The sequence below is a fragment of the Hypanus sabinus genome, chromosome X1 (genome assembly GCF_030144855.1).
Source record: "Hypanus sabinus isolate sHypSab1 chromosome X1, sHypSab1.hap1, whole genome shotgun sequence".
NCBI classification, from domain to species: domain Eukaryota; kingdom Metazoa; phylum Chordata; class Chondrichthyes; order Myliobatiformes; family Dasyatidae; genus Hypanus; species Hypanus sabinus.
The window spans coordinates 6,618,725-6,644,910 of NC_082738.1; the positions used below are offsets into that span (position 1 = coordinate 6,618,725).

Consider the following 26,186-nt stretch of genomic DNA (forward strand, 5'->3'; position numbering starts at 1 on the left):
TTTACAGCACTGAATCACAGTGGATTTAATTTGGCTATTTTTGACACTGTTCAACACAAAAAGACTCTTCTATGTCGAAGAGATCTCTACGAAGTAATCTAAATTAATTGAAAATATAAAACACAATAATTGATTGTATAAGTATTCATGCCATCAAGTCTGTATTTAGTAGATGCACCCTTGGCAGCAATTATAGCCTTGAGTCTGTGTGGATAGGTCTCTATCAGCTTTGCACATCTGGACACTGCAATTTTTCCCCATTCTTCTTTACAAAACTGATCAAGCCCTGTCAGATTGCATGTGGATCGTGAGTGAACAGTCCTTTTTAAGTCCAGCCACAAATTCTCAATTGGATTGAGGTTTGGACTCTCACTTGACCACTCCAGGACATTAACTTTGTTTTTTTTTAAAAGTCATTCTTGTGTAGCTTTGGCTTTAGGCTGGAGTCATTGTCTTGCTGGAAAACAAATCTCCTAAGTTGCAATTCTCTTGCAGACTGCATCAGGATTTCCTCCAGGATTTCCCTGTATTTTGCTGCATTCATTTTACCCTCTACCTTCACAAGCCTCCCAGGGCATGCTGCAATGAAGCATCCCCACAGCATGATGCAGTCACCACCATGCTTCATGGTAGAGATGGTGTGTTTTTGATAATATGCAGTGCTCGACTTACGCCAAACATAGCATATAGTCTGATGGCCAAAAAGCTTAATTTCAGTTTTATCAGACCATATGACCTTCTTCCAACTGACTTCAGAGTCTCCCACATGCCTTCTGGCAAAATCTAGCCAAGATTTTATGTGAGTTTTATTCAACAGTGACTTTCTCTTTGCCACTCTCCCATAAAACTGTGACAGGTGAAGCACCTGGGCAGTAGTTGTTGTATGCATAGTCTCTCCCATCTCAACCACTGAAGCTTGGAACTCCTTCAGAGTTGTCATAGGTCTCCATGACCTCTCTCACTAGTCTCCTTCTTGCACAGTCAGTTTTTGAGGACGGCCTGCTCGAGGCAGATTTACAGCTGTGCCATGTCCTTTATTTCTTGATGACTGTACTTCAAGGGATATTCAGTGACCTAGAAATTTTCTTATATCCATCTCTTAACTTGTCCTTTTCAATAACCTTTTCACGGAGTTACTTGGAGTGCTCTTTTGTCTTCATGATGTAGTTTTTGTCAGGATACTAACTCACCAGCAGTTGGACCTTCCAGGTACAGATGAATTTTTACCACAATCAATTAAAACAGCTTGACTGCACAGAGTGATCTCTTTTTAACTAATTATGTGACTTCTAAAACCAACTGGCTGCACCAGTGATGATTTGATGTGTCATATCAAAGGGGGTGAACACATATACAATCAATTACTTTGCTTTTTTTTAAATTTTTTTAATTTTAATTTTTATTATATTTATAATTAATTTAGATCACTCTATGTTTTCACTTTTTGACGCAAAAGCATTTTTTTCTGTTAGTGTCAAAAAAAGCCAAATTAAATCCACTGTGATTCAATGTTGTAAAACAATAAAGCATGAAAATTTCCGGGGGGGGGGGGGGGAGTGAATACTTTTTAGAGCTAAAGAAAATCAAACCACATTTATGCTGTACAAATTACACCACAAGATGCAAGTTTCAACATTCTTAATTTTGTCATTAAATCCAAAAATTGTAGAAAAAATTAATTGTATAGAATCATTCAACAAGTGGCAATTGGTTGCAAAACACATTTTAGTTGAAAATAATTGCTTCAGGAAAGATGGACAAAACTGGAAAATCAAGGCAACCTCAAGATTTACAGTCAATTTGAACTTCTGTGGATCTTTTGATGGAGCAAATTTATCCAAGCATCACTGAACAGAATTGAAAGTCTCTTAAAGGGTCAAGGAAATGATTAAAAAGTGTGTTCAAAGAAAAAGGTTTCAAGCAACAGTTCAAAAGAAAAGTGGAGACATCTGAGCGATTTCAGAGCCTAGCATCTGAGCAATAATAAGTACGATTATGAGCTTGGAAGCAATCAAAATAAGCAATGATTAGAAACAGAACTAGGAGGAAACAGAATTGTAGTTGTCTAATCAGGATAGAGATTATAAATCCAAGGAACAAAAAGTGGCATGAAGGTTAGAAATTTTTAAATTGGAACCAAGGAGGCCACTGATTCCAGACAAAGAGACTCGGGTCGAAACATCAACTGTCCATTTCCCTCCATAAGTTCTGCCTGACCTGCCAAGTTCCTCCATCATTTTGTGCGGGTTGCTCTAAACTTCCAGCATCTGCAGAATTTTTCATGTCTGTGGATGAGTGGTAGAGTTTTGGATAAAATAAATATAAACTAAGGTTAGAATGGGGGTTGGGGGAGAAATCCAGAATACTTGGAATACTTGTATCTAAAAAGTCACAACTGCTTAGAAGTGGAAATAGTCAGTAACAACAGTGGTTTGTGGGTTGAAATTGAACTTGGAGTCAAATACACACCAGTATGTTGTTTCAATTGAAGGGCCTTAGTTACAATGAGCAATTGAATAGAGAAGGTTTATTTTTCCTGGAGTGAAGGAGGCCCTCACTAGATGTACATATATCTATGTACATGTACATATTGACCTAATAGATGTACATATAACACAAAATACTCTGCAGATGCTGGGGTCAAAGCAACACACACAAGGTGCTGGAGGAAATGAACAGTCAACGTTTCGAGCCGGAGGTCGAAATACTCCTAAATACTCAGGAGGTTAGGAAGTGCATGTGGGAATGACTTGCTCAGTATGTTCAACATTTTCTGGTGTTACTTCTAGCCTCTTTCACCAATTCTCAGGCTAGATGTTATGATTTTCCAGTCCACAAAACTATCCAATTCTTTACAAACTCAGGTTGCATTTTTTGATACACAAAGATAGCCGATACTATATGCCTTTTAGAAGTTCTCAAACTGTCAAATATGAAATATTATTTTAAAAAGATGAAAATTCAGCTGTTCTGCACCAATAGAAATCCGGCTGCTTTAACGGTCTGACCCCAACTGAATTGCTGTAGATAAAGAAGCCATGGAATTGAACAATATTAGAGTTTGAAAGTTTATAGAGCTCTGCCCCCTGGTGGATCATGTATATATTTGATTAAAAACTACAATATGCTTCATCCACTGTGAAAAAATCAACATGGGTAAGAATAATGCAAACACGAGGAAACCTGCAGATGCTGGAAATTGAAGCAACACACAGCAGATGCTGGTGGAACGCAGCAGGCCAGGCAGAATCTATAGGAAGAAGCACTGTTGATGTTTCGGGCCGAGACCTTTCGTCAGGACTGTTGAAGGGTCTCGGCCCGAAACGTCGACAGTGCTTCTTCCTATAGATGCTGCCTGGCCTTCTGTGTTCCACCAGCATTGTGTGTGTGTTGCGTGGGTAAGAATAAATCATTTTTGTGATGGACCTCACTAAAGCTATTACAAAAACTAGAGGGAAAAGCTGAAATTGTTCCCATTTAAAATTGAGTCTTATCCAATTTGGTTCAACTTCAAAGTAACCCATTTGTGCTTGTCTGAATTCATCTCAAAACATGTCATTCAAAGTCAATACATAATTTCACCTTTCTAAATCTTTCAAAGCACAAAATATGAAAATTCAGTTTACTTATCCTGAAATCAGTATCAGAAACAAAAACATTTCTCAAGATATTCAAATGTAAAACCAATATTTGGCACACATAAAAAATTAAAAGTAGAGATTGTCCGTTTAACTCTACATTTCCGGTATGAATACTTCAGGAGCAAAATCAATCACCATATAGCTTCCCCAGATTATCTGAATTTAAGCACGTTATCGCACTCTATTTATCAACTCCACTCCAATATTCTTCCCAAAATAGCTTAAAAAACTACTTCCCAACAATACACACAGCTTAAAAGATTCATTAAGATCTCTGCATAATATTATTGGAGACAAACAAGCAATGCTTGAGGTGTTGAGGGTTTGGGAAATTCTTACTTTCTAAATTTACCCAAAAGTATGTTTGAATTGATGCTATGTCTCTTCCACGTACACTGTCAGCCCCCCACCCCTGTTGCAGTAATGAGTGCAGCTCCCATTGTTAGCTACTCAATAGATGAAAGGCAGTATCAATAATTACCTAATTGCAATGCCTCCTGGTACCTCTTAGTGTCAAAGTACAGGGAAACCAAGCGAGCCTGTATAGGAAATAGTAAAATGGTTAAAATCTGTTTACTTTCAGCTGAAGTCTGAATGCAAGTCATTAACACTTTTGGAGGTTTAGTCAAAGATGCAAAAAGTCCTTTTAATTCTACTGACAAATCTGTTATAATGCACGTTCAGCATGCTTTGGATAGCAATGACTGTAGCTTACAGCCATTCTAAAATGGCCAAGATGTCAGAACTGCAGAAGTAAAAATTATTGGATATGGTCACATTTAAAAAGTACATTAACAAATTTTAATTAGACTCTTGAGAAAAATATGGTCAATGGAATTATTAAGACAATTTTTTTGGAGAGAAGTGAATGAATTACTTGCCAAAACTCAAGCTGGAATTGCAAACAATTCTTTTGTATCTACTGTGAAGGCTAAGTTCTAACAAAGATATTTCACCACAAAATGGTAACATCATCCCCCCCCCCCCCCCCCACCACAGATAGTGCCTGTCCTGCTGTTTCCGGCATTCCCCGTCCACCCCAGTACAGAGTGATGGATTATTGAATTTTTAATTTTTTGATAACCCAGTGAATTCATTACATGCAAACTCAACCCAAATTTTAAGAAATTGTTGAATGCAAATGAAATAAAATTCATAAAATGATGATTTCTGTTCAAAAGCACCTAACAGCCAACAAATAGAAAAGTTTTAAAAATGTTTGCAAATTTATACCTTCAATGTATTTAAATAGCTGAAAATATTTAGCTGAAAGGCAGAAGTATTGTTGTGTCTGAAAAAGCCATCCATACTAAAGCTGGTGTTCTTACCGGAAGTTGTGTAGCAGACAGGTTAAAAAATCTTAAAAATTCATTCAAGGATTCTAATGGAGTTGAACCATACAGCATAAAATATAACACTGGGAAGATTTCAACTGCTTTCCCACTAAATCTATTTTAACATTACTGTATTATACATTAAAATGCAAGGATGATGTGATTGATTGTCCTCGTGTTTCAATAAGTTAACCCACAATTCTCTACTATGCTCAACTACTATGCAATGATGCAACTCGACAGATTATCTGTTTCAACGCATAAAAGTGCCTCTATCATTACAATATTTGACATGTGCCACTATATTCACCACTACAGCTGTCCAAATCTATCAATGGATAAATGCTATTATGCCAGCTTCAATTGGAGCCAAATCAACAGCACGCCAGAAAACAGAAAGCACAAGTTTGGTATTATAGCAAGATGAATTATCTCACACAGAGATGAGCAAAAATGCAGGTCAGGCTTGCAAGTATGCTCAGGAAATTTTCTAATGGTCTTTGACCTTGGAGGATTAACAGCACATTCTGGATAAAATCTGAAACTCAACAATGGAACCCAAAATTCTGCATGAAGGCAATAAAGGCAGTTAGCCAAAAACATTAAATGTCTGACAAATGGGTTCACTGAGCCAACTTCATTGAAAGCTACATTTATTTCAAATATCAAATAGCAATTATACTCTAGTCAGTTTTCATTTCATCCCAGCTTTCCAATACACTGCTACACACTTGAGAAGACAATAAGAAATTGATTAATCTATATTACCATCAGTGACATTCCTCAGTAATTTAGAACATTTTGAAAAAACAATTACAAAAGGTAGAATATACTTCATAATGCATCCAATACAGCCTCAAGTTGACTTCGAGATCAATTTAGAGATGTTTGTAGACTATACAGTATTATTCATCATTAAGGAAAACCAAGTTCATTCCTTAAGATTAGCTAATCAAGTTCTACCCTAATAATTCAACAGAGCACTTGGCAAACACTGGAGAGGGGGATGTGTGGGGGAGAAACCAGGATAGAATGGTGGGGAGAGGTGAAGGAGTACAAACCAGAAGGTGATTAGTGAGAACAGGTAAGGCAGAAGGTTGTTGGGTGGGGGAGGAGGGATAAAGAAAGAAGCTGGGAAGTGATAGGTGGAAGACATGAAGTGATCTGATAGGAGTGGACAGTGGACCATGGAAGAAAGGGAAGGAGGGGCACCAGATGGAGGTGATGGGCAGGTGAGGAGAAGAGAAAGGGGTGAAAGGGAAACCAGAATGGGGAATGGAAAAAAGGGGGAAGGTGTAGAAATTACCGGAAGTTTGAGAAACCATTGTTTATGCTGTCAAGTTGGAGGCTACCCAGACGGCATATGAGGTGTTGCTCCTCCAACTTGAGTGTGGCCTCCTCGTGGCAGCAGAGCATGCCATAGACCAACACGTCAGAATGGAAAGCAGAGTTGAAATGGGTGGCTATCGGAAAATCTTGCCTTTTGTGACAGAGAGAAGGTGCTCAACAAGGTCACCCTCCAATCTAATATGACAGATCTCATTGATGTAGAGGAGGCCGCACTGTGATTGCCGGATATAGTAGATGACCCCTACAGATTTGCAGGTGAATTATCAACTCACCTGGAAGGACCGTTTGGGTCCTGAATAGTGGAGAGGAAGGAGGTGTAGGGCTGGGTGTAGTACTTGTCTAGTTTGGAGGGATAAGTACCAGGAGGGAGATCAGTGGACAAGGGAATCACATAGAGAACATTCTCCACGGAAAGCGGAAAACAGCGGCGGGTGGGGGAAGATGTGCTCAGTGTTAGGATCCCATTGTAGATGGTGGAGGTTACAGAGAATGATGTTTCTCAATTTTATTTCCTTTATAAAGAGCAATGATTATGTGGAATTCCTACCTCCAAAGCCTGGCGTAGAAACGTCCTTTTCTCAGATTTCGCCCATTCAATACATTCTAAACACAATTCAACCTGCAAAATCCACAATAAGCAAGTATAAAACAAAGGAGTTAAATCATTGCTGACAAGTGGATAATCTGCAAAATCCACAACTGCCAAATACAAATAACTTCTAATTATTCTGATACATGGGGACAGTACTTTACAAAGATCAAGCATAAAGAACATCTGTCCATATCATAATTTAATATAGACACACCTTCTGCAGGACTTGATGCCTCATGACACTTCAGAACCAAATTTATGGAAGATTGACAGCTAATTTGCTCACAGCAAGGTCCCATAAACAGCAATGAAAGTGATGATCTGTTTCACTGATGTTAGGTGAGGGATTATTACCAGCTGGAATGACAGATGGTTCCTGCCACCAACTTCACTCCCATCTACGCAGTTCATGACGCAGTAAGACTCATTAATTAGGGCTTATGTATGAGATGCCAATATCCAACAATTTTTGATCATATTAATCCTGCACTAATTAGGACCCTAGGGAAGTCAATTTTACCTAATCAAAATTGTGCTTTAGTAAGTTGATCAAAACATCAGTTATGCTAATATTAGTTATCTATATCCCAGGTTATTTAGCTCTTACCTCCTGACCAGTTGCTGCCTCCATATCCAGAAACATGTCAAGCAGCGACCGAACCAACCGAGCAGCCTTCGCTTTACTGATGGAATTCAGGAATGGTCTGACATATTTCAGCAGTCCCCCCAGTTCTTTGGAGAGGAAACAAATTACAAACAATCAGAAGTACAAATGTACAAAATGAACCTCTTGAATAAATTTGGCCGTAAGAATGGCATTTTAGCTATAATGTGTTACTAAGCCTTCAAAGACTCCCAGATTTATTCAGAATAAATTTACCCCCCCCCCCCCAGACACACACACACACACATATCCCCACTGTAATTACAACTTGGTGATCACTTTCGCAGGTGCAATTTCCAAGATAGTGAACCTCCTTAGCTTAGATCACCTAATTAACTACTGATAACAGTTTTAATTACTGGTGTCAAAGCAAAAGAGTGAAGCAAAACTTTGATTTTCTTGATGCATAACTAGTTCCAGGGCTAGATCCAGTCATTAACAATGACTAATCGGTCATTTACTGGTTTGGATAGTAGCTTTTAGATCACAGAGAGATTTGGAGATAGTTTCATGTGGACTTTACGTGCCAATTTTAAAAAGTAAGCACAGCCTGTGGGGACTTGCCTGCAGAGTAGGAGATTGCTTGAGTTATTAGGTCTCACCAGTATTGAGGAAGCCAGATCGGGAGAACCAAATACAATAGACAACCCCAACGTATTCACTAAAGTGTTGTCTCATCTGGAAGCACTGTTTGGGGTCCTGAATGGAGGTGAGGTAGAAGATGAATGGGCAGGTGTAGCATTTCTCCTGCTTCCAGGGATAATGCCAGGTCGGTGGTTAATGGGGAGGGATGAATGGAGAAGGGAATCACAGAGTGATCCCTGCGGAAACCAGAGAGTGGGAGAGAAAGTAAAGATGTGTTTAGTTGTAGGATCCCATTGATGATGGCAGAAGTTGCAGAGAATGTGCTGGATGTGGAGATCAGATGTGGACTCAACTTAGTTCCTGACTAATACTCTTATAATTTGCCCTACTGCAATTTAATACTTCATAAGGTCAATACTTATCCTTATATTCAAACTTAAGGAGTTGTGATCACTGTTTCCTAACTGAAAGGTCAGTCATCTAGCCAGGTTCATTACCCAACACCAGGTCCAGCATGGCCACCCCTCTTGATGGATATCTACATATTGATTTAAGGAAGCCCTCTGGATACACCTAACAAATTCTGCCCCATCTAAACCTCTTGCTCTAAGTCTATATTCGGGATGTTGAAGTCACTCACCACACTGTAAAGAAAAATACAGCTATTACAGAAAAAAAAATCAAACCCTAAACTTATTGACTTAATCAGGCTGCCAGAAACAAGTTGAAACTTGATATTCAGATCAAAACAGAGTAACGTACAATCACTGCTAAATTTACCTGCTGCCTGTCCTGTCTTGGCAAGAAGCCCACCAAGCTCCAGAATGCTTTGCTCTTTAACACGTACAGCCTCTTCATCATCTTGCTGGATATCACGTTTCACTGACAAGTTTAAAAAAGACATCAAGTTTAGTACCATTGGACAATGAACTGGCACGTGTATTCATCACTTCCATGGGTGCAGATTTTTCTGCATTAGACATAACTACTTAAAAGGATAAACATATTTTCCATAAGTTTCTTTGATGATTTTGCTAACAATAGAACAAGAAAGCCTCTATATATTCCCTTCAACTATCCCCCATCATGCTGAGTATCAGATTTTAAAGGAGCATAGACATAAACAAAGTAATAAGCAAGCTTTCTGGTCTAGTCTCAAATTACTCAATGGGCAACTTTCCAGTTGTTAAACATCTAACAGAAATCGATTCTTTAAGGTTGTTTTAGCTGGGGTGGGAGTATGGGGATAAGCTCCCACTACCTAGTAAATGCTCCCAATAGCATGTGTCTCAATAAGCCTCTAATAACCAAGTCTAGCTGCTGTCCTTCACATGTGACTTAGCTACAAAACACAACAAAAATGTTTCTACTGACAGAAAGGGCAAAGGCACCTCAATACCAGTTGCTTCAAGCAGACTGGGTTGGAAAACTTTGATCTCAAGCCTCTGCTGCCTTGTGGCTATACCCAATAATGGGGGAAGGCTTTGGGAGTAGACCCAGAGGTAAAATCCTGACCTGGAGTCCATAAGGCAGACCTATGTTGAGTTCAACACTGACTGGCATCTCCTGTGACACTGTAGGTGCCAAACTGCAACAGTTGCTGCTGTTCCTTTGGATTCATCGGCAGCATGGAGAGCAGGAACCTAATACATGGGCAACAGCTAGCTCTCCGTATCGTACTCCGTTGGCTTACATATTTAGACAGCTAGGACACAATATCCATGGTCAACTTTGACCAACAGAGGGCCTCACTCCTCACTCACACATTATTTTAGACTTAGTATTTTGTATATTTCTATGCACTTTTCTAATACTTATACTCTAATAAATCTACTCATCAGCAACCTTGAAGTGTTCCTTCTCCCTCTTTGATCCAAATCCTCAAGACCTATTTACGTTTCCTTACAGCTATGTCATGCTGGCCCAGCCCAACCCAGTATCAGCAGACCAGTACTGCGAACCCATGAAGCTGTCAAGTCAGGCTATGCAGCCTTAAACTAATCACACCATCTCCTAATTGATCCTTTTGTCAGGCCAACCTCCAGGTGGATGACAGCTAGGACCATGCAAAGCCAGCATAATGGGCCAGATGGAAACACCGCATGAGCTACTTTGGCAAAAGGAGCACAGCTTGTGCATCACTCACTTGGGTCCTTGGCAACTGTATGCATTGCTGCATATAATAGGGGACACTGGGCAGAAATATGCAGAGATCACAGGAGACTATAGAAATGGGAAGTGTGAGGTCATGAAGAAACCTGAAAATGAGGATATAAGAATTTTTAAGTTAAGATCTATGTTTAAGTGGAACCCAATGTGTCCAAAGGTTTAATAAAAGGCTTGGTGTAACTTGGGGCAGTGGTGTTTTGATTACTTTTGTAAATTGAAGGTAGAATGAAGGAGAACCAGCTAAGAGTACTTTTGCATAGTTAAACCCAAAGCCAGTAACTGATATGGATGGGGATCTTCCTGCTTAATTTCTGAACTCCTTGTAATAAGGGCTAATGTATAAATTGCCTTTCTAATTTGCAGCTATAACTGACTAACTGACATTTTTATAGAAAGTCTCTCCAATTATACAAATCCCAAAATTTACAAGTATTTCATCTCTTTTAAAAAGGAAATCTACTTTTCTATCCTTCCTACCAAAGTTGATCATTTCCACAGTTTTGCATGTTCTCTATTTGAGCTAGTTTCTTGCTCAAATCACTTAATTGATATAAAAACAAAGAGCTGAAAATACCAGAGAGGTTAGGGAGTGTCTATGGAGAGAGAAGTAGAGTTAATATTTCAGGTCAATAATACTTCTTTAGAATGATGAAACATTTAACTGTTTCGCACTTCAGGATGCATGGAGTTTGAGAATTGGGTTTTATTTCACATTTCCAGGGACTGCAAGCTTTGCTTTTCGCTTTACTGACCTACATGACTTCGCAGCTTCATTGAACAAAGCTAAATTATGAGGAAGTTACAAAGCAGGACAGTAGCATATTTATATTCATTTACACACGCTTTCAAAAGGACTATAAAAAAACCTTATAAAAGACTGTTTCGCAAAGCTTGAAAATTGTAAGGACTGCATGCAAAGACTACTTGATTTGGTGGGTTTCATTTAGATGCTCCAGTTTCCTCCCACAGTCCATAGACATACAGGTTAGTTGATTAATTTATCACTGTACACTATCCTGTGATTAGAGTTAGGGTTAAAGCAGGGGTTGCTGGATGGCACAGCTCACTGATTGTATGTTGACTGTAGTGCACATTGGACATGAGTGTTCACTTGTGCACTTGGTATAATAGATATGTTTATGCAATTAACTACAGTTGCAAGAAAAAATTGTGAACTCTTTGCAACTGCTAGTTGTCTTCGCAAGAGGGGTTTGGCAGTATCATGCTATACATTTATTTGCAGAGGCATTGGCTGTAATTCTTCTGAAAAAAATTATGCCAAAGATAGCATTTCAATCAAAGTAAGCTTGAGCTTCTGATAATACTGTAGAGAATCAAAAAAGGAAATTAACATATTCTGATTGGACCAAACAGCGAACAATTCTCTAGAAACTGTGATTTTAATAACAATTGTACACTGTGCAGAATAATCTGAATCATATTCACCACCAATTTTCCCTATGGTGCTATCTAGTGACTGGAGCTTACAACTACATTTAATAGGTGGCAGAAAAAAAATTGAATTGGAAACTTTAATATACTGACAGGTAGTCAGAAAAATCATTTACAATCTTTTGAGCTGAAATTACAGCTTTCAAAAAGATTAATTTGTTGATCTAATTTTAACAAATCAGCATGGACAACGTGCTCACTTTAATCAAAAAGACATTGGTTAATATTACCAGATTCACATTTATACCATATTTTAAGATCTATAATAATGTCTATTGACTCTGTGATTATTTTTGATATTGCTTAGCTGGAAGTATTAAAATCAAATAATTTTATTAGAAAGCTAAAAGACTATAAATGAATTTATAATTCAATAAAAAGCTGTATGACACAACAGTTCCTTGCTGATGTTCCTCATGAGTCCCCCACTCCCCAGTCTTCCTCCATCCTAGGTTTACAGCTCTGGTTTTGGACTCTCAATCTGTCAATGTCCCTTCCAGCTAAGTATAAATATGTTCTCCACATCCAGCTAATCAGGAATAATAACTTGCACTAAAAGAATCAAATATCTCAAGGTGCATGTTTCATAGAGTACTTGAAGTTAAAAACTGATAGGGAATCATAAGGAACTAGAAGGTCCTAAAGAAGACGGAAGGGCTTAACAAACACCTTTAAACAGGAGATGCAGAGTGCACAAATAGTTTACAGACACTTTGACATCTTAGATCATACAAATGAAGGTCAAATAATAACAAATTACTCTTATTGCATCTATTAGATAAACAGCTTAGGATAAACCAAATCAGGAGTGTGGAAGTGAATGAATCATGGAAGTTGACTGAAGACAAAGACGTAAAATACAGCCCGGAGAGACTGCTGACAGGAGGGAACAGACCCCATCAGGGCTGGCATGGGCTAGCTACTCGTGCCAGCAGGATCCATCGCTAGACAGTGTATCAGATCCACCCATTTATTGCTACGAAAACTTCAAGATGAAGAATATCCCTTGAGTCTGCGAGAGCGGGGTGCAAGATGACTCATTGACAGACTACACTGTAACAAACCTAGGAATGGAAGCAATGACTAAACAGACAACCAGCACAGCATTTGACAGAGCAGCAGCGCCGGTAGGACACAAACTACAATGCTGCATCTGTGCCTGGACAAAGATAACATCAGAGAAGTGGCTCAAGATCCACCAGGGCAGGAAAAAGTGCCTGAGTGAGCTCAACCATTACCTTCTAAGAGGCAGATCAGATCTGTCGAGTGAAGCCCAGTGGCAGGATAAACACCACAGTCCACAGGGTATCAGCACCCCAGGCGAAGCTCAACCAAGCACTGATCCATCAACGGACATGAGTCCAGAGCCCAACCAACCATGGTCAGCAACAGAAAGGAAGATGTAAGGACGGAAGCCCCAAATCTTGTGGCATAAATCCTGCCAGAAGAATGAATAGAAGATCATCAACACAAACCTAGTCCAGCTTCTAGAAGGACTGAAGGGAAGTGTGGAAAGAAAACTGGAGAAGTGGGGAGACACCATATACAGCTATGGGGTAGAGAGAATTGAAGTGAAAAAACAGAGGACACAGAGGGAACCTTCAGTCCAGCCTAAGTCTTGGAGACAGCAGGAAATTGAAAGACTGGTGAAGGAAAGGAGACAGCTGAGGAAACAGTGGAGGAAGTCCGTAGAAGGGGAAAGGAAAGAACTCGAGGTATTACAAGCAGAAATAAAGCAGCGCTTGAAAAAGCTGCAAAGAGAATGCTTGAGAAAACAACATAAAAGGAAAGAATGGCAAGCTTTTACAGAGACCCTTACAAGTTTGTCAGAATCTTTGGCAAGGAGAAGAGTGGGGTCCTTAAGAGTACCTGTGAGGGAACTGGAGGAGCACCTGAGGAAGACCGACTCTGACAACTAGAGGCATGAGCCAGTCACCATTCCAAATAACATGCCACCAATCCACCCAACTGAGTACCAGATTGACGCAAGGCCCCCTACATGGAGGGAGGTGGAATGTAAAGTTAAACAAGCAAGATCAGCATCAGCTCCAGGGCCCAATGGCATCCCTTACAGGCTCTATAAGCACACTCACGGCGTCTTGAAATACCTCTGGAATCTAATGAAGGTGGCATTGAGGAAAGGAATTATACCTAAGGCATGGCGAAGGGCAGGAGGGATACTAATTCCCAAAGAGAAGAATTCCTCAACAGTCACTCAGTTCTGTCAGATCAGTCCCTGAGTGTGGAAGGAAAGATCTTCTTTGGTGTCGTGGTTCAAAGACTCTCAGCCTTTTTACAGAGCAACAACTTTGTCAACACATCAATGCAGAAAGCAGGAATACGTGGTTTCCCAGAATGTCTGGGACATGCAAATGTTATCCGGCACCAGATACAAACTGTCAAGAAAGAAAAGACCTGCATGTGGCCTCCGCCTGTCAGGAGTTGACCATGGATATTGCATCCTAGCTGTCTAGATACGTAAGCCTGGGCAGGACGATATAGAGAGCAAGTGGTTGCTCATGTAGCTAGCTCCCTCTCTCCACTCAACTGATTAACCCAAGGGAATGGCAGACTGATAGAGTTTGGTACCAGCAGTGTCGCAGGAGTTGCCAGTCAGCATTGAACTCAAAGTAGGACTGCCTTAGGGATTTGACATTAGGGATCTGGATTTGACCCCCCCCCCCCCACCCTTGGGGTTTACTCCTGAAGCCATCCCTATGAGTGGGTGTAGCTGCAAAGCAGCGGAGGTTTGAGATCAGGGTAGTCCTTCTCCTAGATAAGCTGCCAACCACGGATGACAAGCTCTTTCGGCCAGAAGCTACTGGTTTTAAGGCACCTTTGCCCCTTCTCCTCTCAGTGGAAATGGCTCTGCCGAGCTTAGTAGCTAAGCCACACGTGAAGGCTGGACTTGGTTTTCAGAGACTATTTGAGGCACATGTCATTGCAAATGGAATTGAACATCAGCGAAATCAATGTGCTGTGGTTATTAAGGAATCAAGTAAAGATTGCCAGAAAATTGTAGAAAATCCAGGAATTGTGACAGGTACTTAAGATGCCTTGTCTTCAGCAGACATAACCAATAATATCTGTTGTTTTGCTACTTGTAAGATTACTTAAGAAATTTTTCTTTTAGTTAAGGTTTGTATGAATGTAACCAATTCTGATTACTATTTTTGGAAACTGGCCTTTTTCATCAGGAGGAACATCCAACCCACAGTGACAGCTTTTACTGCCCACCACCAATTGCATTTGAGAAATTGACTGAAGGTATCATAACTAAGGAGGGGTGAGGATATCGAAAGGTTTAAAGGGAATGATATACAGGAAGGTGGTGGAGACATATGAAAAGTTTATGCCATAGGAAACTCAAGGATTGTCTTCCTTACATCTTCTACAAGGAACATCTCCACTCAAGGTGTAGCTGTGTCACTAGCCCCCAGGAAGCAGGAGTCAGTGCTTTCAAGAGTGTTGTAAAATAGAATGATTATCTTCCAGTTCTTCATTTGCACTCTCAAATGAAATGCAAAAGTGATTATTAATGAAATTTTAGGAGACTGGTAGAGCAATACATTAAAAATTACAAGTTACAATAAAAATTATAATAAAAACAATAAGTAGTGCAAAAAGAGAGGAAGTACTTCTGGACCATTCAGAAATCTGATGGTAGATGGAAAGAAGTTGTTCCTCAAATGTTGAATATGTATCTTGAGGCTCTTGCACCCCTTTCCTGATAGCAGTAATGAGAAGAGGGCATATTCTGGATGCTGAGGGTTCTTAATGATGGGTGTTGTCTTCTTGAGGCATTGCCTTTTGAACACATCCTCTATGCTGGGAAGGCCAGTGCTGATACTGGAACTGACTGAATCGACAACCCTCTGCAGATTTTTCCAATTCTGTGCAGTAGCCCCTCCGTACCAAGACAGTGATGCCACCACTCAGAATGCTCTCCAATTGTAGAAATTTTCCAGGGTCTTTGGAGAAAAAAAATTTAAGAGGGTGTACCAAAGCCACAGAAAGGTTTAAGTACCAATATATAAATTCTTTAAATATTCATCTGCAACGCTGAAAAACACAGAAAGGATGAACCAAAGGGATGAGTTGAAAGTTGGGATTTAGCAGCAGAATATTAGGGTCATAAAAGAAATAACCTGCAGGATTGTTTGCTTAAAAAAAAACAAGTTTTAACAAGAAAATCATAAAGCTACACTTTATCTGGAGGGTGGAGCTTAGTCATGATGGCACTAAGCGGTGACTCCTTTGCTTGCATCTTCAGGAACAACTCTATTTCCATCTTTAATATCTCTATTTTTCCCTTTCAGGGTTCTTTTGAAGACCCTAACCTGGAGTTACTTGCTGACTTCAGTTCTTTGTGGGAATGGAGCCCGCTCTTGGGGTTTCATGACTGGCCGTTATTTGACATGCCAAAGACGCAGCCTAAGAGCGTAGCTCGCCTTCGGATGTCCAGGATCTTGTGGCTCTGGAGACAGGCAGATTGAAGGCCGGTGTCCTGGCAAGAGATCAATGTGTCGTGGGAGTCGGAAGATCTACGGCTGTGTGCCCAGAGACCCGAGATCTTTGGGTACAGAGCTCGGAAAAAGCGACACAACAGACTTTTAACATCATAAATCAGTGAGCTGTTTGTTATATCTCCCCTCGCACTGTGAAATGGAAACACCTCTTTCTCCTTTATGAGGGAGTGAGAGAGCCTACGGTGTGTCAAATACCAGGTGAACAAGTAGTCTTTGGGGGACTGCAAGTTTGTGTCTTTCCTGTTGCTTTGCTCACGCTTGAGTGCTCGGTGGTGGGTGCCATTGCTTTTTTTTTGCTGGTGGGGGAGGGGGATCATTGCTTGCTGCCACTTATGCACAGGAGAGAGGGGAGTTGGGGGGACTTTAGGGTTCTAACATTTAATGTCATTCATTCTTTGGGGGCACTCCTGTTTTTGTAAAGGGTTGTGAAGAAAAAGCATTCCAGGATGTATATTGTATACACTTCTTTGACATTAAATGTACCTTTGAAACCTGTGATATAAAAAAGTAGAACAAATTGGTTGTTAAATATCCAAACATGAGAAACTGAAATGTTTAACTTGTATTAGAGATTTATTCACCTAATTGATTTTGGATCCTGGGCCCAGCACGCCAGTGCAATTATGAAGGAAGCACGGCAGTGCCTCTACTTCCTTAGAAGTTTGTGAAGATTCAGCACGACATCTAAAACTTTGACAAACTTATTTAGATGTGTGGTGGAGAGTACATTTACTGGCTGCATCACACCCTGGTATGGAAACACCAATACCTTTGGATGGAATATACTACAAAAAATAGCAGATACATTTCAGTCCATCACAGGAGTGTTGTCGTAGAAAGCAGCATCCATCATAAGGCACCCCCACCATTGGGAAGAAGGTACAGGAGCCTCAGGACTCACACTGGCAGGTTCAGGAACAATTATTACCCCTCCACCATCAGACTCTTGAACCAAAGGGGATAACTTCTCTTGCCCCATCACTGAACTGTTCCCAAAACCTATGGACTTACTTTCAAGGACTCTTCATATCAAGCTCTTGATATTTATTGCTTTTTTTCTCTCTCTCTCTTTGAATTTGTACAGTCTGTTGTCTTTTGCACACTCATTGAATACCCAAGCTGGTGTAGCACACATCATAAATAGCCTCTGACAACCAAGTCCAGCTCCTGGCCTACATGTGTGGATTAGCTACTAAATCCAGCAGAACCCATTTCTTTCTACTGACAGGAGAAGTGGCTAAGGCAGGTTACTGGTGCCTTAAAACCAGTCACTTCAGGCAGATGGGGCTCAGCAGCTGTGGTTGGCAGCTCATCTATGAGAAGGAAAACTCTGATGTCAAATCTCCACTGCCTTGTGGCTGCATGAAACCATAAGGAGTAAACCCTAAGGGAAAGAAAATCGGAGCAGGAGGCCCTAAGGCAGTCCTACGTTAAGTTCAACATTGACTGGCAACTCCTGCGACATTATTGGTGCCAAATGTATCAGTCTCTGCCGTTCGTTTGGATTCATCAACTGTGGGGCGGGGGTTTGGGGGAGAGTTGGCTACACAAACAACAGCGTGCTCTCCATATCGTACTGCCCTGGCTTGTGTAGATATCTAGGATGCATCCATGGTCAATCCTGATCAATGGAGGGCCTCATTATGGGATAAATGATGAAGTACTTCAATAATTTATGAATCCCTCACTTACACAATGCATTTCATTACACTATTTATACCACAAGATTTTGTATGGGCATCTCTCAAAGATAATTAAATTTAAAACAATGAAGTTTCAAAACATCAAAACTATAACATTTTACTGTGATCAAGAAAAGTTAGCATACTGCAGAAAATTCAGTTGTTGTTAATTTCCATATGCACTTAAGTTAATTGAGCCATAGGACAGTTGTAGTCAGTAAATTCTAAGTCCATTCTAATTTCTGTATCACACGAAAATAATTAAATTTAAATAAGATTCTTCCTCAACAAATCAACTATCCAAAACTCTCAGACAGGACATATTCTGAAATGACAAACTTGAATCATTCACTTTGCACATTGCTTCAAATGTTTCCTCAGACAATGGGCCTCTCCTGCATTTACAGTATAGGTGCTTCACTCGGAAGATACGTTTCTGATTGATCGGAAAACCAAATACAGGTTGTAAAGAATTTCTTTTGCATCCCCACAGACAATGTGCTTTCTTCCACTCCTCCTATTCCTCTCCTTGGCCTCCTCTGCTCTGAGGAAACAAGCCCAGCCTATAGTCTCTTCTCGTGACTGACATTCTTAATCTCTAGCGAGATCTTTTACATTGTATCAGTTACTTTGTTGCAACATAGTTGATCCCATCTCCAAAAACACAAACTGCATTTGCTTTTCGTTATTTCATTTGCAATAATCCAGATAATTATAACAACCTAGAATTTTGTAATAAAGGTTCCACTTCAGTCATAATTATCACTTTTCAGATGTTAACTTATTAGATCAGGAAATTCTATTGCATGGATATTAGCTTACATCAGTTAAGAGTATTCAATTACTGAAGAGTTACACTTTAACCCTCACAATATCTTTTCATATCCCTTCCAATGTTACTTTCTCACTCGTTGCAGACTGATTAGAGATGACACATCCATCCATCCTTACTATGACTCAGTACATTATCAATGCAGTGTCTCGGCAACTGGTCTCCCATATTCTTCAACCACTTCTCCCGCTTTTAATTACTGTACTTTGATTACTTGATTTCCTCCTCTTTGTCTAAAGAGAAACTGGGTACGATTTCCGACTATAGATGTCCTTCTCTCCCAGCTGCCAATCAACCGATGTTAAGGTATTTTTAATGACAGTAATAGCAAAAGAATCATGTGGGAAAACATGATTTCAAACCTCTCCCAAACAGGCTTTCCATTCATTCGGCTGCTGTTGCCGCTCCTGTACTCACTTCCACCTATGGCGCTCCGCATTTTATAAGAAGCCCGGCTGCTGTGTCTGAGCTGTGTACGAGTCGGTGTACCTGTCAGCCCCGTATTCAGGCAGTGACAGAAGGACGATAAATGCCGACTAGGCCCAGCCTGAACTCACAGTGAGTCAGCAGCGTTAGCCGCGCGGGCCGGCGCCTCCCGCCTCACCTCACGACGTATCTGCCCCGCATCCCTCCGCTGACTAAGGCCGCCGCCGTTATCACTTACCGATGCTATGCAGAATGTCTATAGAAGCGTTCCGATCGGTGCTGACTAAGGACTGAGCGCGTTGGAACTCCACTAATGCCGCCGCCGCCATCTTTTTCCTCGCCTACAATCACATCAACTCCCACCCCTTCACCGCGCAACCTAACATGCTCATCCTACTCGTCGTAACATCATATGAATGACAATCCTACAGCCTATCATGGTTCTCACTAGTGATGTGATTTTATTATTAAGTCCAATGAACAACCGCAATGGGCGGGCCTACATACAACTAAATGTGGTTGTACAGGAGGCGGGGTGCGTGACATCATTCTTTCCGAGCTTGCGCAGTTTTGTTTGTTGAAGTATGGGTTCTGTCGTTTTCTTACATTCAATTCGGAGCGGAGCATCCAGATGGAGCAACGTGATAATAGGTTTATTATTTCTGTGTCCGTTAAGGACACAGAATAAAAGAGTAAAAGGTCTTCTACCTTATACAGAGCCTCGTTCGATTGTATTTTAAAGGAATAGTAGACTTTTACTTTTTGAAGGTTTGAAGGAGAACGAAAAGAAAATATAAAATATTTTCTCTAGTCATTGGTATTTTGGAACCAGCGAAACCGCAGATATCTAATAGAATCCATTGAGAGTACGGAAAAATTTCCAGATTCAGCTCTGATCAGTACTGTAAGAAATTCATTAAAGTGATTGTTTATATTTACTTTGAATGCTTTTGATTTAAAGATATTGCAAACAAAATGCAGTATCTCTTGAATAGCACATCAGGCTGTGCACCCTTGACTGAAACGGTCATCGACGTGTGATACACAGCCCCGGAGACATCTTTAACCACTTGGCACCTCCAATTTAATGTGATCACATTTCATGATTAAAGTTATGACCAAATTAGGATATGCAAAGCTGTAAAATATCACAATGTAATATAATTTGTTGGTCTCTGTAATAATAACCCTAAAAGTTCCTGCATCCTTCACTAATGACCTGTTATGGGTGTCAACTGTTATTGCAGTAGTTGGAGACAGAAAAGATAGGAGAGGGAGGAGGAGGAGGAAGTCAAAGACAGTTCAAGTTCAAGTTTAATAATTAATCGTTCCTCAGGGGCTAAGGTACAAACATATTACCAACAACACACTAAGCACAAATAACACATAATGTGATAATTTCTGAAAAAATATCCAGTCACAAAGAGAAAAAAAAATATTGCTCAGGTCCCTGTGTGACATGACTAAATTGATGGTAAATTGTCCTGTTCCAGCTTGTTCCTCCGTGGAGTGAACGCTGGAGGGCAGCACTGAGTAAACACTGCTCATTCCACCACAAAAGAGAAAAACCTGCAGATGCTGGAAATCCAAGCAACACACACAAGATGCTGGAGGAGCTCAGCAGGTTAAGCAGCATCTGTGGAAAAGAGTACAGTCGACGTTTTGAGCTGACTGCTCGTTCCACCATTTCAGACAGAGCAAACCTTAACAAAATTTGGAGTTGGGATGATAAATTACAAACGTACATTTGCACCACACAAGTGCAAAAGGATGATCTCCAACAAAAATGTTCTAATCATTTCCCTCTGCCAAACAGTGGCACTACCATCATCCAGTCCTTGTGATGTTCGTCAGCCAGTAACTGTCCTGGAAAGCACACATAATTTCTGTGGCAATACATTTTAGATACTGCAGTGAAAGACCTCGGCTGCTAATCTTGCAAAGCTTTACAAGTTGGCAGAACTTACAGGGCAAAAATCTGGAATAGAAAGCTTTCCTTGAAGAATACAATTCAAGCCACAATAGAGAAGCTCATTGACATTTTGTCCAAGCTTTCATGCCTTCATTTGTTATCATCACTGTCAATATGTACCATGTCATATGACATCAGCGATTATGGTCTTTCCATGACCATGATCGTTCTTGGCAAATTTTCCTATAGAAGTGGTCCCATAGCTTCATGTGACCCTGAATGGGGGGCTAAGCAGGTGCTACACCTTGCCCAATGGTGACCTGCAGGCTAATGGAGGGAAGGAGCACCTTACACCTACCTCCTTTGGTAGAGATGTATCCCCATCCTGCCACCCACTCCATTAGTAGACCACCCAATTGGACTCCATTATGGCAGACATTTTGTGAAGTCTTTACCCCACACATTTCTAGTGACTCAATACATGAAGATTCTCTTCTAGAGTGCCTTTTGTCCCCAGAGTGTCAATGTCTAAACTGGTGAATGAAAGTGTCTAATGGATCGATGTTCTTTTGCTCTTTCTTTAAGCTCTGCAACCAAAAATTTGGCATTTAGATGATTTGGAGTTTCTGGAACAAGAAAAACAGAAGGGTATAGCTTTGTTGAGCATCTCCACTCCATCCCTTTACCTTTTCCACATCACCTGCTAGAGTCTTACTTTGTCCCACCTGGCTTCACCTATCTCATCCTCCCCTTCCCACCACCTCCCTACTCTGGCTTCTCCCCATCCTTTGAAATCCTGATGAAGAGTCACAGCCTGAAATGTTGACTAGTTATTCGTTTCCCTCCATTGATGCTGCCTGACCTGCTGAGTTCCTCCAGCGTTTTGTGTGTGTTGCACAAGAGTATAGTTACCATAGATAGACTAGGCAAGTAAAAGGGAGCCTTTGGGATGGGGAGGGGGAGGGATGTGAAAAGAAGGAATATGTGTAAGCAAAATGTCATCTAAAATAACCTCTGCACTACCACAGCCGTGGACTTTGTGGGACCGTCTCATGAATGCCAAGTTCTCACACTTCCAAACCACTATATATCAATAGAGCTGCTTTTTTTTTGTTGCTGGAGGCAGTTATATTTCTCTTCCCTGAATATTAGTGAATGTGTTACAATTCTCCATCCCATGGTCTAAATGGTGTTTCAATATGTGCCTTGAAAAATTGTTTCCCCCCAGAGGGTGCTGATGATCTGAAACTCGCAACCTGAAAATGATCAAGGCAGAAAACTTCATCATATTGAAATAGTACTTGGATAATTGTTGATATCATTTCAGAGGACCAGTTTTGGGTTCAACATATAAGTGCCATTACAAAGAAAGCACGGCAGCACCTCTACTTTCTTAGAAGTTTGAAAAGTTCGGAATGTCATATAAAATGGTGACACACTTCTATAAACGAGTGGTGGAGACTAATATTGACTGGTTGCATCATGGCCTTGTATGGAAACACCAATGCCCTTGAACGGAATATCATGCAATAAGTAGTGGATACGGCCCAGTCCATCAAGCCCTCCCCACCGTTGAGCACATCTACATGAAACATTGTTGCAGGAAAGTAGCATCTGTCATCAGGGACCCTCACCACCCAGGACATGCTCTCTTCTCACTGCTGCCATCAGGAAGAAGGCACAGGAGCCTCAGGACTCACACCACCAAGTTCAGGAACAGTTATTACCCCTCAGCCATCAGGTTCTTGAATCAAACTTCACTCACCCCATCACTGAACTGTTCCCATAACCTATGGACTCACTTTCAAGGGTTCTTCATCTTATGTTCTCGATATTTATTACTTATTAATTGATGATTATTATTATTTCTTTTTGTATTTACACAGTTTGTTGTCTTTTGCATGATGGTTGTTAATCCATCTTGTTGGGTGTGGCCTTCTTTGATTCTATTGTGTTTCTTGTATTCACTGTGAATGCCCATGAGAAAATGAATCTCAGGGTTGTATATGGTAGCATATATGTACTTTGATAATAAATTTACTTTGAACTTAGAAATACATTTGAGGAACCTAAACTTGCTGGGCTGTAGATTTACTTCTGGATGTTAGGATTAAACAGCATAGTTTCTGTCCTCATGTTTTGAAGTATTAAATTCTGCTTTCACTGTGCTGAGCTTGCTCCCAGCCTCTGCACTGGCAGACAATCTGTGCTCCTGAAAATCCTAGGGTGCTGACAAATCACTAGACCTGCACTGCTGAATGACCAGAGGTTTCTTGCTGAGTGAAACCCTAGGAATCGATGGGGTTAATAGAGCAGAGATCCCCAACCTTTTTTTATGACATGAAACAATACCATTAAGCAAAGGGTCCGTGGACCCCAGATTGGGACTCCCACTTTAAAGCATCATGTTAACTTAAATCCAGGCACACCTAGAATCAGAATCAGATTTATTATCACTGACTTAGATGATGTGTCCCCCAACCTTTAACTTGTGAAGTCTTCCCCTTCCTTCTCTGTCCTGGAGAAGGGTCTCTTCCCGAAACATCGACTGGTTATTCATTTCCATAGATGCTGCCGACCTGCTGAGTTCCTCCAGTATTTTATGTGTGTTGCACTGGATTTCCAGCATCTGCAGATTTTTTTGGTGTTTAAGATGTGACATTTGTTGTTTTGCAACAGCAGTACAGTGCAAAAATACAAAATTACGATAGGTTTCAAAAAATAAATGAATATCATAAAAAAAGGAATAATGAAGCAGTATTGAGGGGTTCATGCACCATTCAGAAATCTGATGGTTGAGAGGAAGTTGTTTTTGAATTGTTGAGGGTGTGTCTTCAGGCTCCTGTACCTTCTCCCCAATGATAGTAATGAGAAGAGGGCATATATAGATATATAGATGATAATAATGTTATTCAAATGTACAGTAGCCATGTTATTAGTATGCTAAAATCAGCAGACAGGCTCCTTACTTTTCCCAGTTATGGAACATACTTGGTCAGATCTCTATTACCCCCATTACTGCACTGACTGCAACACTTTAAATCACCTTTTTATACTTTTTTCACATTTTAAATACATATTGATATTTATGCACTTAGGCACAATTTATTCCATATCTGTACTTTAACCTCAAACTTTATTCTTATATCATTGTTTATAATTTTTGAATGTTGTATGTCACGCACTGACCAACACAACAGCAAATTCCTAATACGTAGTTTACAGCAAATAAAGGTGATCTGTGATCTTTCTGCTAAGGACAGCTACTCTTACCCTGACACTGTAATACACTTCCTTGGTCGATGTTTGAACCAAGGCTGCAATGTGGTCTGAAACAGAGGGTCCTGCTGAATCATAAATTGGGTACTGGTGAACTGTCATGGTTCCGGTTGGCCGTTCCCCTTTAACACTTCTTTCTCCCTGATCATGCCCCAATTTCAGTCAATTGCTGCTAGTTACCCAATAATTGTACACCTGGCTTTCATCAGAGACTGGGAAATAAATACGAGGACCACTCTATCAGAGGTTGCAAGTTTGTTGGTCAATTCTCATGTGATATTTTGTTCTCTATTCTGATTAGAACTATTAGTTCTAAGATCTGCTCTAGTTTCTAGGGAGTCCCTGTGAACCCTGTCTTGTCAAGATTCCTCTGGTTTCCTGCTCTATGTTCAGGTCTATGCCAGCATCCCCAACTGAGTTGATGTGCCAGTGTCCTGCATTTGGGTTCTCTATTGCCCCTGTGTAACATGAATAGGTGATTGGTGAGAAAGTATTACTTCAAACATTATGAACAATGCCTTTCATTAAGTGGCTGATCATTGGGAATAGTTTTATCAGGTGGACTGGATCTGCCCTTCCTGTTAAAGATTTAAGAAGTGAGTTGAGGGCTACAGAAACTGGGAAATCTAAAAGTGTTCAGAATTGAAGTGGAGATATCTGGGAGGGTTTCTGTAGAGTAGGCTTGTTTCCCACTGTATTTACAATGTGTGAATGGAGTCTACCTCAGATTCCATGGATAGTTGTGGAACATTTTTGGTATTTGAGAATTATTGACTTTTTATTCACTTGTTCTGTTTCATTTTGAGAGTTACTTTTAAATGTTGTCTTTTTGATGAACCAAGACAAAATATTAAATTAAATTCCTGATGATGATGTCTGGTTTTTTGCTTGTGAAGATCAGGAGGGAAGAGGAGTCCAGGTGTGATTGCTGATGACTGTAGAGGTCAATTCTGGACCGGCAGACTCTGAATCAGTAGGGACACGGGAACAGCTGAGATGTGAGTGCTTGGGTAATAGGATCCTTCCTGTGTCTTGTCTTCTCTTCAGCATTCACGCTACTGGATTCCTCAAAATTCTTGGCTGCTCCATGGATCTGTGTTCTCCTGCAGTCTCTTTCAGAAGACAGCTGCTGCCACTCACTGACCTTGATATTTGCCTGAGAGCTGTTGCTTGAATTGGTCTTTGTAACTTTTGTGTGGTGAACCATGATCCCTCTCGTTCTGAGAGAGTTCTCTGTAGAGTACTGCTTCTGGTAACTTGGTGTTGTCTATGCAAGACATGTGGCCTGGCCAGCAGAGTGGCTGGAGTTGCAAAGTGGCTTTAACACTTGGAAGTTGAGCCTCCTCCAGAATCTCATTGTTGGAGATGTAATCCTGCTAGGTGATACCCATGATGGAGCGGAGGCAGTGCTGATGGAAGTGCTCGAGTAAACTGATTTGCTTGCAGTACAAAACCTAGACATCCGAGCAGTGTTGTGACGATGGCAGCCCTGTACACCAGGATTAAATTCCTATGCTTACTTAAAATGAACAATTCAGCCAGTTTTTAGATTATCCTCCAACATCATCTTAATGTATCAAAATGGCCACTGTTTATTCCCCTCCATAGATGCTGTCTGACTTGCTGAATTCCTCCAACATTTTGTGTCTTCTGCCCCCTCCCTTTCCAATCCTGATAAAGGGTCTTGGCTTGAAATGTCAACTGTTTATTCTCCTCCACAGAGGCTGCCTGGCTTGATG

General features: G+C 40.5%; 1 protein-coding gene across 2 annotated transcripts in view; it reads right to left on the reverse strand.

Moving 5' to 3' along the window:
* LOC132384549 (26S proteasome non-ATPase regulatory subunit 11) overlaps positions 1-19,644 on the reverse strand; it is a 46,169-nt gene extending 26,525 nt beyond the window's left edge. For both annotated transcript variants that reach the window (XM_059955717.1, XM_059955716.1), the window contains exons 1-5: positions 19,495-19,644; positions 8,947-9,048; positions 7,525-7,649; positions 6,873-6,944; positions 4,123-4,180 (exon numbers count right to left, since the gene is read on the reverse strand). In XM_059955717.1, the coding sequence (XP_059811700.1) occupies positions 4,123-4,180; positions 6,873-6,944; positions 7,525-7,649; positions 8,947-9,048; positions 19,495-19,585 (448 nt within the window). In that variant the 5' untranslated portion in view covers positions 19,586-19,644. The remainder of the gene's footprint in view (positions 1-4,122; positions 4,181-6,872; positions 6,945-7,524; positions 7,650-8,946; positions 9,049-19,494) is intronic.
* Between the last annotated feature and the right edge of the window lie 6,542 nt (positions 19,645-26,186).